The 12564-nt window shown below is 44.8% G+C and overlaps 1 protein-coding gene across 1 annotated transcript in view; it reads right to left on the bottom strand.

Moving 5' to 3' along the window:
* ASS1 (argininosuccinate synthase 1) overlaps positions 1-10517 on the bottom strand; it is a 72834-nt gene extending 62317 nt beyond the window's left edge. Inside the window, exons 1-2 of the mRNA XM_066579737.1 lie at positions 10459-10517; positions 2784-2899 (exon numbers count right to left, since the gene is read on the bottom strand). Of these exons, the coding sequence (XP_066435834.1) occupies positions 2784-2891 (108 nt within the window). The 5' untranslated portion in view covers positions 2892-2899; positions 10459-10517. The remainder of the gene's footprint in view (positions 1-2783; positions 2900-10458) is intronic.
* Between the last annotated feature and the right edge of the window lie 2047 nt (positions 10518-12564).

Below are 12564 nucleotides of genomic sequence, written 5' to 3' on the forward strand. Positions count from 1 at the left end.
GAACAGAACAGACAGCTCTCGAAAATCACAGCGTTAGAAACACCGCGTTCGAGCGCAGATTTGAGTAACCTCATTAAAATCTATGGGAGTGTTGTACCGCGGTTAGTACGGCGCTCGGGGCGCTGTGCTAATATCGGTAAAAAGCGGTGTGTGAGAGTGGCCTGCGGGGCTACAAACAAAGCTTTATGTAGTGCAGGAAATGCATCATGTTTGGAAAGATTACGCCAAGGGACAGATCATGTATGCAGCACGATCTAGGTATGGGTACGGGGGCGTGTGGGGTGGAGGCCCGGGGTGGGGGGGCCCCGAGCTGAACTTTTGCACCCGGGCCCTGAGCCTTTAGGTACGCCCCTGGTCCAGGGTATACAGGCAGTTGTTTATCTCCGAATACCGGCCGGGTTACTGTGAGCGCAGTAGCGGTCTATTAGACCTTATTAGTAGATCTGCCCCATAGTAACTGTCTGCAGTTGATATTCGGGCAGCGTGCAGCTGTGACATAACTCTGCATCTTCCTCTCATGGGTGTTCGACGTTGGCATCTGTAAGGACTTGCTGCCAGGCGGCCTGGCATCCAAGATTAGCCTGGAGGAAATGAGTCTATTGCTCCTTGTAGGAGAGGAGTGCCGCTCCCTGCCTGACTCAGCTTCCTTCCACAGAAAGTTTCAGACAGAGAACCTTACTGCTACTACTCCGACATCCACCCGCAGAGCTGCCCCTCCCCCACCCTGTGGACAACGGCTCCCAGCCCTGTTCTGTGGCACTGTGAGGTTGTCACTTCCCCTCCCCCACACAGCAGCGATGGGGAACACAATATCTTAGTTGCTCCATCTCAAGTAACAACCTTCTCCAATCTGAGGATTTGTGGGCTCTGCAGGGTGTCTGGTCCCTTTTGTTGGCTCATGGACTCCCCTTGTCCCCCAGTGAAGTGTGCAATGGCGCCCCCTTCTCACAAAAAAGAAAAAACACTTATTTTACAAGCATTGAGACTTATCTAAAGCAACAGCATAATAGTGGCCCCACTAGTAATAGTTTCCCCCATAGTGAGCCCAGTACGAATAGTGGCCCCAGTAGTAATAGTATTCCATTAGTTGCCCCAGTAGCAATCATGTCCTTCAGTAGTGGCCCCGGTAGTAATAGTGACCCCTGATAGAGGCCCCAGTAGTAATAGTGGCCCCAGTAGTGATAGTGGCCCAAGTAATAAGTGTCCCCTGATAGTGGCCCTAGTAGTAACAATGACCCCGATAGTTACGCCAGTAGTGATAGTGTCTTCTATAGTGGCCCCAATAGTAATAGTGACCCCTGATAGAGGCCCCAGTAGTAATAGTGGCCCAAGTAATAAGTGTTCCCTAATAGTGGCCCTAGTAGTAATAATGACCCCTATAGTTACCCCAGTAGTAATAGTGTCTTCCATAGTGACCCCACTACTAATAGTGTCCCCTGATAGTGGCCCCAGTACTAATAGTTACCCCAGTAGTAAGTGTCCTCCATAGTGACCCTAGTAGTAATAGTGACCCCTATAGTTAACTCAGTAGTAATAGCGTCCTCCATAGTGACCCCAGTAGTAATAGTGTTCCCTGATAGTGACCCAAGTAGTAATAGTGTCCACAGTAGTAATAGTGACCCCCGTAGCTACCCCAGTAGTAATTAGTGACTCCCATAGTTAACTCCGTAGTAATAGTGTCCTCCATAGTGACCCCAGTAGTAATAGTGTTCCCTGATAGTGCCCTCAGTAGTAATTGTGTCACCAGTAGTAATAGTGACCCCTGTTAGTGGCCCCAGTAGTAATAGTGTCCCCTGATAGTGGCCCCAGTAGTAATAGTGTCCCCGGATAGTGGCCCCAGTAGTAATAGTGACCCCTGTTAGTGGCCCCAGTAGTAATAGTGACCCCCATAGTTACCCCAGTAGTAACAATGACCATCATAGTTACCCCAGTATTAAGTGTCCCCCATAGTGACCCTAGTAGTAATAGTGTACCCTAAAAATGGCCCCAGTAGTAATAGTGATCCCCATTAGTGGCCCCAGTAGTAATAGTGACCCCCCCATAGTGAACTCAGTAGTAATAGTGGCCCCTGATAGTGGCCCCAATAGTAGTAGGGATTCCTGTTAGTAGACCCAGTAGTAATTATGACCTCCACAGCTGTTGTGTTCTCTTCTGACTTGTCTATTATTCACTTTACTGTCATCAGCTGCTCAACTAGAGCTCATATTTAAAGTGACGGCGCAGCAAAGGGGAAAATGGTCGCAACGGTGAATGCTTATGTGGCGTTATCTTCTCCATTGCCAAATCTGCAGCGACAGCAGAATCCCTACAGGTGACATAGAATCCTAGAATGGTAGAGTTGGAAGGGTCCTCTGGGGTCATCAGGTCCTCCAGGTCGTCGGGTCCAACCCCCTGCTCAATGAAGGATCGCTAAATCATCCCAGACAGATGTACTCACACAATATAACAGATAATAGTTTAGTGGAGGCCGTGGCACTTTATGGGGAGGTCATGGGGGCTGCTTCACCCACCCTAGGACCTCGGAGCCAACAGAATGCCTCTCCAGTGCTCGTTGCCTAACTTTCACCCACTTGAATGACAAACCTGCCTAGAAATCTGCGAGATCATTCACCAATCACAGTGCTGCCATCCACAGTCCGTCACCACAATGGTGAGCCAAGTGGTAATAACCTCCCCACCATGCCAATTTTATTAGCCCCTCCTACTTCAGGACATTACAGATATGCATGAGTGTGACTCTCTTTACCATGTAGGGCCAAATGACAAGACTGACCCCAACTCACCAGATAAGCGATGACGTCATATCCCTGTTCCTTCAGCCACAGAAGAATGCAGGAGGTGTCAAGCCCCCCGCTGTATGCCAGGACCACCGTGCCTTTAGTCTGAGACATGTTGCCTGCTGCAGAAAGAGACAGTCGATTACTCAGAGGGATCCGCCAATATTACTAAATAGAATCTAATGTGATCTTTTATGAAAATACGGACACTAGGTGGTGCCAGCTGTTAATGCAAAGCATGGAGGAGGCTACTGGGAGGTCAGACTCAGTACATGATATATCACCAAAGTAAGGGTGGAAACACCAGACAGACATCACAGCATGCAGACAGGAGCTGCTACCAAGAGGGGGCGATATACAGCCATAACATTAAACATTGTGTATTATAGTAGTTATATTCTTGTACATAGAGGGCAGTATTATAGTACTTATATTCTTGTACATAGAGGGCAGTATTATAGTAGTTATATTCTTGTACATAGAGGGCAGTATTATAGTAGTTATATTCTTGTACATAGGGGGCAGTATTATAGTACTTATATTCTTGTACATAGGGGGCAGTATTATAGTAGTTATATTCTTGTACATAGGAGGCAGTATTATAGTAGTTATATTCTTGTACATAGAGAGCAGTATTATAGTACTTATATTCTTGTACATAGGGGGCAGTATTATAGTAGTTATATTCTTGTACATAGGAGGCAGTATTATAGTAATTATATTCTTGTACATAGAGAGCAGTATTATAGTACTTATATTCTTGTACATAGGGGGGCAGTATTATAGTAGTTATATTCTTGTACACAGGGGGCAGTATTATAGTAGTTATATTCTTGTACATAGGGAGCAGTATTATAGTAGTTATATTCTTGTACATAGGAGGCAGTATTATAGTACTTATATTCTTGTACATAGAGGGCAGTATTATAGTAGTTATATTCTTGTACATAGAGGGCAGTATTATAGTAGTTATATTCTTGTACATAGGAGGCAGTATTATAGTAGTTATATTCTTGTACATAGGGGGCAGTATTATAGTAGTTATATTCTTGTACATAGGAGGCAGTATTATAGTAGTTATATTCTTGTACATAGGGAGCAGTATTATAGTAGTTATATTCTTGTACATAGGGGCAGTATTATAGTAGTTATATTCTTGTACATAGGGGGCAGTATTATAATAGTTATATTCTTGTACATAGGGGGCAGTATTATAGTAGTTATATTCTTGTACATAGGGGGCAGTATTATAGTAGTTATATTCTTGTACATAGGGGGCAGTATTATAGTAGTTATATTCTTGTACATAGGGGGCAGTATTATAGTAGTGATATTCTTGTACATAGGGAGCAGTATTATAGTAGTTATATTCTTGTACATAGGGGGCAGTATTATAGTAGTTATATTCTTGTACATAGGGGGCAGTATTATAGTAGTTATATTCTTGTACATAGGGGGCAGTATTATAGTAGTTATATTCTTGTACATAGGGGCAGTATTATAGTAGTTATATTCTTGTACATAGGGGACAGTATTATAGTAGTTATATTCTTGTACATAGGGGGCAGTATTATAGTAGTTATATTCTTGTACATAGGGGGCAGTATTATAGTAGTTATATTCTTGTACATGGGGGCAGTATTATAGTAGTTATATTCTAGTACATAGGGGGCAGTATTATAGTAGTTATATTCTTGTACATAGGGGGCAGTATTATAGTAGTTATATTCTTGTACATAGGGGGCAGTATTATAGTAGTTATATTCTTGTACATAGGGGGCAGTATTATAGTAGTTATATTCTTGTACATAGGGGGCAGTATTATAGTAGTTATATTCTCGTACATAGGGGCAGTATTATAGTAGTTATATTCTTGTACGTAGGGGGCAGTATTATAGTAGTTATATTCTTGTACATAGGGTGGTAGTATTGGATTAGTTATATTCTTGTACATAGGGGGCAGTATTATAGTAGTTATATTCTTGTACATAGGGAGCAGTATTATAGTAGTTATATTCTTGTACATAGGGAGCAGTATTATAGTAGTTATATTCTTGTACATAGGGGGCAGTATTATAGTAGTTATATTCTTGTACATAGAGGACAGTATTATAGTAGTTATATTCTTGTACATAGGGAGCAGTATTATAGTAGTTATATTCTTGTACATAGGGAGCAGTATTATAGTAGTTATATTCTTGTACATAGAGGACAGTATTATAGTAGTTATATTCTTGTACATAGGAGGCAGTATTATAGTAGTTCTTGTACATAGGAGGCAGTATTATAGTAGTTATATTCTTGTACATAGGGGGCAGTATTATAGTAGTTATATTCTTGTGCATAGGAGCAGTATTATAGTAGTTATATTCTTGTATATAGGAGCAGTATTATAGTAGTTATATTCTTGTACATAGAGGGCAGTATTATAGTAGTTATATTCCTGTACATAGGGGGCAGTATTATAGTAGTTATATTCTTGTACATAGGGGGCAGTATTATAGTAGTTATATTCTTGTACATAGAGGCAGTATTATAGTAGTTATATTCTTCTACATAGGGGGCAGTATAATAGTAGTTATATTATTGTACATAGGGGGCAGTATTATAGTAGTTATATTCTTGTACATAGGGAGCAGTATTATAGTAGTTATATTCTTGTACATAGAGGGCAGTATTATAGTAGTTATATTCTTGTACATAGGGGGCAGTATTATAGTAGTTATATTCTTGTACATAGGGAGCAGTATTATAGTAGTTATATTCTTGTACATAGGAGGCAGTATTATAGTAGTTATATTCTTGTACATAGGGGGCAGTATTATAGTAGTTATATTCTTGTACATAGGGGGCAGTATTATAGCAGTTATATTCTTGTACATAGGGGGCAGTATTATAGTAGTTATATTCTTGCACATAGGGGGCAGTATTATAGTAGATATATTCTTGTACATAGGGGGCAGGATTATGGTACGTCTATATCTGTACATTCCTAGTTTGACTCTGCTTCTGCTATATGCTGTGCTTAGGTTTTGTATCCTGGAGGTAGATTTACGGTGTCAGGATGGGCAATGCCCGGGTGAAGTCATGTGTATAGCCTATAGAGACTGTACAGATTGTATGTCATCTCTCATTAGAGACAGGAGGCTGCACTGGATTCCTCACATTGGGAGTGGGACTGCCTGTGCTGCCAGGATGGGACTTGTATAATTTGGGCTCTGTCTGCACTGGAGTGTAATAAGGTATAATCTACTAGGTCCTGGGTGTGCACACTTGTCAGGAAGTATCAGGATCAGACCTTTTTCTCCGTTGTGAAAGGTGCAAGAGACAAAATTACTCATCTGGAATTAAGAACAGAACTTCTGAGTCGCTCGGTATCTGCTGTTTGCACTTATCCTAACTGCAGCAGCTCCCCCAATATCTCCACTGTACATATAAGCAGTATATGGTCGCCACCCAGCCTTCCCAGAAGCCGCAGAACGTTTTACAACTCGATTGAAGAGGATAATGCAAAGTCTATCTTTGGTGTCGAACTGGAACTCTGACGGTGACTGATATTCTGCAGTATACAGGACTGGTGAGCAGGTTTACAAATTACATACTTCTAGTGAGGCTTCTACATTCCCATCTAGTGGTCACACGTGGTACTGCACACAGCATTGTAGGTTCTGATTGGCCGGCACTGTTAAGTTTATATAGCATCAACAAATATAATATTGGTGGCTCTTGCATCGCTTGAGGTTTGCTAAGGGATAAATGCTAGAGATTACGTTATATATGGTGTATGGTGGCGGCTCCAGCGCTATATCTCAGTACTGGTGTACTATACTGAAATAACAGGAGTTTACTTGAATAGGAAGACATGGATGTGCTACAGAATGGGATGGAGAACAGACCCTGTTGTGCCCCTGTAAGAGATAGGAACTAAAACCCAATTACGAAGTTGAAGAGTAGCAGAAATCAGCTTTCCGCGTCTCTTATAGTCCCGTGGGACCGCTGCTATAACTCAAAGTAAGAAAAGTGTATTTAAAGTAGCCGCCTCCTGCTATGATACATGCATGGAGCCCAGAGGCATAACTTGAAGCTTCTGGGCCCCAATGCAAGACCTGTAACGGGGCCCCCAACTATAATGCTTTAGTCCTAGTACTGGGCTACCTATATGGAAAGGGAAGCCTTATGGGCTCCCTAAAGCTCCTGAGCCTGAGTGCAACTGCATCCCCTATAGTTACGCCCCTGATGGAGCCGCTGGACAGTGCAGTCTGGGACTCGCACTATCATAGCAGGACCGTGTTAAGGCCCATTCAGACACAACGATTATTGCTCAAAAGTCGTTCAAAAGCCGTCTTTTGAGTGCTAATCATTGCGTCCAACGTGCGGCCATCGTGCACTATTCGTTCATCACTGACTTTAAGCAAGCTAAAAGTAAGTGATGACTCTTATCAGCACCGCACGCTGAGCTCTCAGCGGGATACCACTGATACTATTCTTTCAGCTGGTATCCCGCTCGGAGTTCTCAGTGGGATACCGCTGATAGCTGCTTTATTCTCCATGCTGTCAGTGCTGCTGCTGTTCTTAGAGGTATCAGTGGTATCCTGCTCCACCTTTATTTACAAGCCAATAACCTCTTAAGTAGCTAATTAGCTACTTAAGAGTTATGCAAAGTGATCGCTCAAAACTGTCACTCAAACTGCTGTTTGAGCGAATTTTAAGCAATCATCGTTCTGTGTAAATGGGCCCTTAATGAAGGTCATTCAGTGCAGATGCGATGCAAGTTACTAGTAAGAGCCGACCCAAGCAGAGGACAATGCAGATTTCAGCGTGAACATGCGGGTTGGAATTTGGCGCAATCACCTCGTTGGACCTGTGTTCACTCCAGGGATTCTCAGCACAAATCGGTATCAGAATCCCCTGCAGACGATGGTGGACGACTTCCTGGATGATCTGTCCCAATCAGAGCAGACACAAAGTGAGAGATAAACATAAAGTGCAGCGCTACTATATGCTATATGGTATAGTATGTGGAAGGACTTACTGCACAGGAGGGACTTGGATGCGGACAACCCCCCCCCCCCTCCCCCACACCCAATCCTAGTAGATGATGTGGATCTGATCCAGTAATTCATTCCATATAAATATGTATAACAGATAACACAACAGAAAACAAAATGTATACAAATAGCCTGGCAACGCGTTTCGGGGTTTGGTAACCCCTTTTCAAGCCCTTGTTATCTGTTATACATATTTATATGGAATGAATTACTGGATCATATCCACATCACCTACTAGGATTGGGGGGGGGGATTGTTGGCATCCAAGTCCCCCCTGTGAGGTAAGTCCTTCCACATACTATACCATATAGCACATTGTAGCGCTGCACTTTATGTTTATCTCTCACTTTGTGACTATTTTTATGACCGGGCTCATCTAGCCCCGGGTATTTCCATTGACACCGGATGGGATTATGTGCTTCATTGGAAGTTAACTTGGACCATAGGTGTGGAGTTCTGTCACCTGACGGACCCCCCCCCCCCATCAGGCGAGTCATATATATATATATATATATATATATATATATATATATTACCACTACATTCTCTTTTGCTTGGAGCGCAGACACTATTACAATAAACTAGTTTTCCTATCAGCCACTTCTAATCGGCTTTCCTTACTTCAGTCCTAGCAGCGGTAGAGATACGCGGGAAGCGGATTTCTGCTTCTTACATGCTACTCTTCAACTTTGTAATTGGGTTTTACTCTCTGTTAAAGGGGCCATAACACAAAATAGAAATTCATGTTCCGGGGCCCTCGATCGCCCATGCACCATCCCATTGTGTAGCGCATCCTTGTCTTCCTATTCAAGCACACTACTGTTATTTCATTACAGGACACCAGGACTGATATATAGCGCCGGATACGGCTTTTTGACTGCACATGTATATGGCCATTACCAGTCCTGCAAATCTCTAATACAATCCATAAAATGCTCCAAACCAGAAAATGGCAAATAAGAGCAGGAGGGCCAAACCCTGTCCACCGGCAGCCACCACTAGGGGGAGCTCACTGCATATAGTGTGTAGTGTATAATGGTATGCAGTCTGCGCCCCTAGACAGAACTTTTATGACTGTGCAGGAGAACAAATGGTTGTCAGCGGACGCTCTAGTTCTAAGGGTGTATTTGCACAGGCGATTACTTCATATGACCGCCGTCCAACTGCGATCTGGACAGAACTCACATGAGAAAGGTGCCCATTATTCTCCAGCTTTATATACACATGGGCGTTCTTTTTTCTCAGACTGAGAGTCCAAGATAGAGATGTTGCAGCATATTCTATTTTTTGGGAGACATTTCCCATTATTCTCCATAGGAGCAGAAAAAATATTTGCATGCAGATTAGAGATGAGCGAGTATACTCGCTAAGGCACATTACTCGAGTGAATAGTGCCTTAGCCGAGTATCTCCCCGCTCGTCTCTAAAGATTCGGGGGCCAGCGGGGAGGAACGGAGGGGAGATCTCTCTCTCCCCCCCGCAACTCACCTGTCACCCGCGCCGGCCCCCGAATCTTTAGAGACGAGTGGGGAGATACTCGGCTAAGGCACTACTCGCTCATCTCTAATGCAGATGTGAGTTCCATGCGATGCAATATTTCAGGCTTCCTATCAAAACTACATGCAATTTAATGCGATTTTTAACTTTTTCCTAGTGGCAATCTCCTGTGCAGCGATGTGATGCGTATTTCTTGCAAAACACATTGCCCTCGCAGTCACAATCTCTAGTTTGCGAGTGCGATATCTGTGCGGGTTTCTTCACCGAACAGCGCAGTCGCCCGTGTGAATTCAGCCTTAACATGTTAGCCCCACAGGGACCCTCCAGGCGGACGTTACCGCGGCTTGTGGTGCGTCCTAAATCCGGCCCGTGTGGACGGTTCCTTGTAGTTCGCTCTGCTCACATCTGCGTTTGGCCTTTCTGTCTCTGCTCCATTTTTGGAAGAGAGGAAGATAATTAAAATCGAGTTAAACATTTCTCTTTTTTTCCTGCTGATTTCAGTGGGTTTTATAAAAACGGATCGCTTCCCATTCACTTCCATTTCATTAAGTAACAGAACAGAAGCAAACTGAACATCAATGGGGAAAAAATAAAACGTTTAATTCGGTTTCTTACCCGGAATCTTCCTGAACACAAACAAGAATGACTGTTGGCTGTAAGGACCCTTTAAATCCCAGGAGCCGCCTTCTAGAGCAACTCTTGTACGGACACAATACGATGTGTGAAGAGCCACTGAGCACAATACAAGCCAACGGCTTAAGTAGCAATTCCTGGATCTAGCAGAACCCCTTCCAGAGCGACAAGTTCCCTAATACAAGATTCTGTAAGCTCTTCCTACATGTACAGATAGAACAGCATGCATAGCGCCCAGCGCCTAGGGCATGACAGAGGAGGGCAGTGGTGGGTGAGTATAATGAGAGTAGTAGTTCTACAACAGCTGAAGAGCAACAGGTTGACCAAAACCTACAGCATGCACCTAGATGCTGAAATGCCAGACTCTGGGTGATGCACCTGATTTGCTTGCTACCCCATCCTGTGGCAGAGAGGCAGTTATATCATAGACATGTAGAGCTATAGGAGGGCAGGGAGAAGAGGGGCATCAGGCAGGGTGCAGAGGGGCATCAGGAGGGTACTCACAGTGCTGCTGCTGGATCCAGTGCCGCTGCCTCCTGCCTCCTCCGGAGCCTTACATACAGGCAGGCAGGGGAGGGCAGGGGGTGTGGATGTGACGTCATGTGCCCAGTACCTGCCTCACCCCCTGCTTACAGCACTGCTGCTCCAGTAATGATGGGTCACCTGGGAATCTCTCATCCCCCAGCGCAGGAGACTTCTAGAAATAGTCTTCATCATACCAAGGATGTGCAGCCTGGAAGCCTTCATCAGCCTGCTACATTGTATCAGTGATGTAACACACAAGTCCATCCACAGATCCCCCATAACAGTGTGATCTCCCCAGATCCCTCATAAATATGTCATCAACAGACCCCCATAGCAGTGTGTCCTCCATGGATCCCTCATAAATGTGTCCCCTGCAGACCCCTCTATGTCATCAACAGACACCCCCCCCCCCATACTAGTTCAAAGCCCAGATCCCCAACAACAGTGTGTCAACAGCCCCCCCCCCCATAAGTGTGTTCTCTGCAGACCTCCCCCCAAAACCGTGTTATCAACAGACCTCCCATAACTGTGTGCTCTGCAGATCCTCCCCATAACAGTGCATCATCCACAGATCACCCATAACAGTGTATCCTCTTAAGACCCCCAATAACAGTGTGTCATCAACAGAACCACCATAAGTGTGCCCTATGCAGATCCCCCACACACACACGTGTCCTCTACAGACCCCCCTTATAACTGTCCTCTGCAGACCCCCCCATAAGTCTGTCCTCCACAGAACACCCCCCATATCAGAACATCATCCCCAGATCCCACCCATTGTGTCAACAGACCCCCCATAACAGTGCGCCATCTTCCGTTCTCCTAATAAGTGTCCTCTGCAGACCCCCATAACAGTGTGTCATCACATGTCCCCACATCCCCCATAGCTGCGTGTTCTCCACAGACCCCCCATAAAAGTGGTAGTTGAGGATTTGTTACAATGTATCCAGTCCCCACAATCCTCTGTGACATCAGCAGCACATCTGTCTCTGTTGTCCTGAGAGTTTGCTACAATGTATCAGTCAGGAACCCAGAGGATTGCCTGGATCAGCTGCAGCTCGCGGATCCCTTTCCTGCTGCTTCTTCCCCGCTGTCTCATCTTATTTCTTCCCTCGGTTAATGACACGACCTCTGACCTCCCAGCGAGGTGCGACCATGTGATGGGGGATTTAGAAAAAAGTACAAAGTATTGATGTGGCTGATAACGTGATGCAGATCAAACAGTGCGCGGCGGCGTGCCAGGAGGTTTCGTAACCCATCAAGAATTGGGAAATAAGCAGGTGATGGGGGTCAACAGGAACCAGAATCCAAAAACCGTATGCAGTCCCTACGTCACGGTGCCCGCAACAATGCCGGACAACAACCACCATCATTGTGCGCGCAAGAGGCCCTGCATATGGAGCGCACCCCTTGAGGTCATGTACAGACGGACGCAGCATTGCCACATTTTAGCATCTCTGCCGCACCTGGACCACCCGGGGTCCCACTGAATGTATATGGGCACAGTAGGGTTCTATAGTGGTCCAAATCTGATTAGTGGAGCAGCGCTGAGGATATGAGCGCGGTCTCCTCTGGCGCTGCTTCTCGGTGACTCATTACGGATTTGTCATTTTTTTTTACGCTACAACGGAGGGAAAAAAACGTTGCGCACAAAGTCACCCCAAATCCAAGAAACCCCAAACAGCCTGAACACAGCGGCCCAAACACCTGATCCCAGATTATATGCTCCCTCTAGTGGTGTCTTTTAGAACTGCACTTTACCTTTAAACACCAACTAGTGCTCCCCGTTATCAACCATCTGAGGCTGGGTATAGGCCGACTTTAAGATAGGCATATGTAATCTATTGCTTCCTTTTATCAGCCATTCTAAAATGGTAATAGGCTGAAGGTTGCGCAAATGACTACAAGCTATTGCTCCCTGGAATCAGCCTTGTCAGGCTGAGAAGAAGTTGACTGTAGTATTCTTCAATGGGACGAGGGACAGGAAATCTAGTAGTCGTATGGGGGAGGTTTCTACATGTTACATGTCCCCACCCCATATTGCAGTCAGGGGTGACCCGTTGGGTCGTGTTCGCCACTTTGTAC

Source organism: Eleutherodactylus coqui, chromosome 10, assembly GCF_035609145.1.
Source record: "Eleutherodactylus coqui strain aEleCoq1 chromosome 10, aEleCoq1.hap1, whole genome shotgun sequence".
NCBI lineage: Eukaryota > Metazoa > Chordata > Amphibia > Anura > Eleutherodactylidae > Eleutherodactylus > Eleutherodactylus coqui.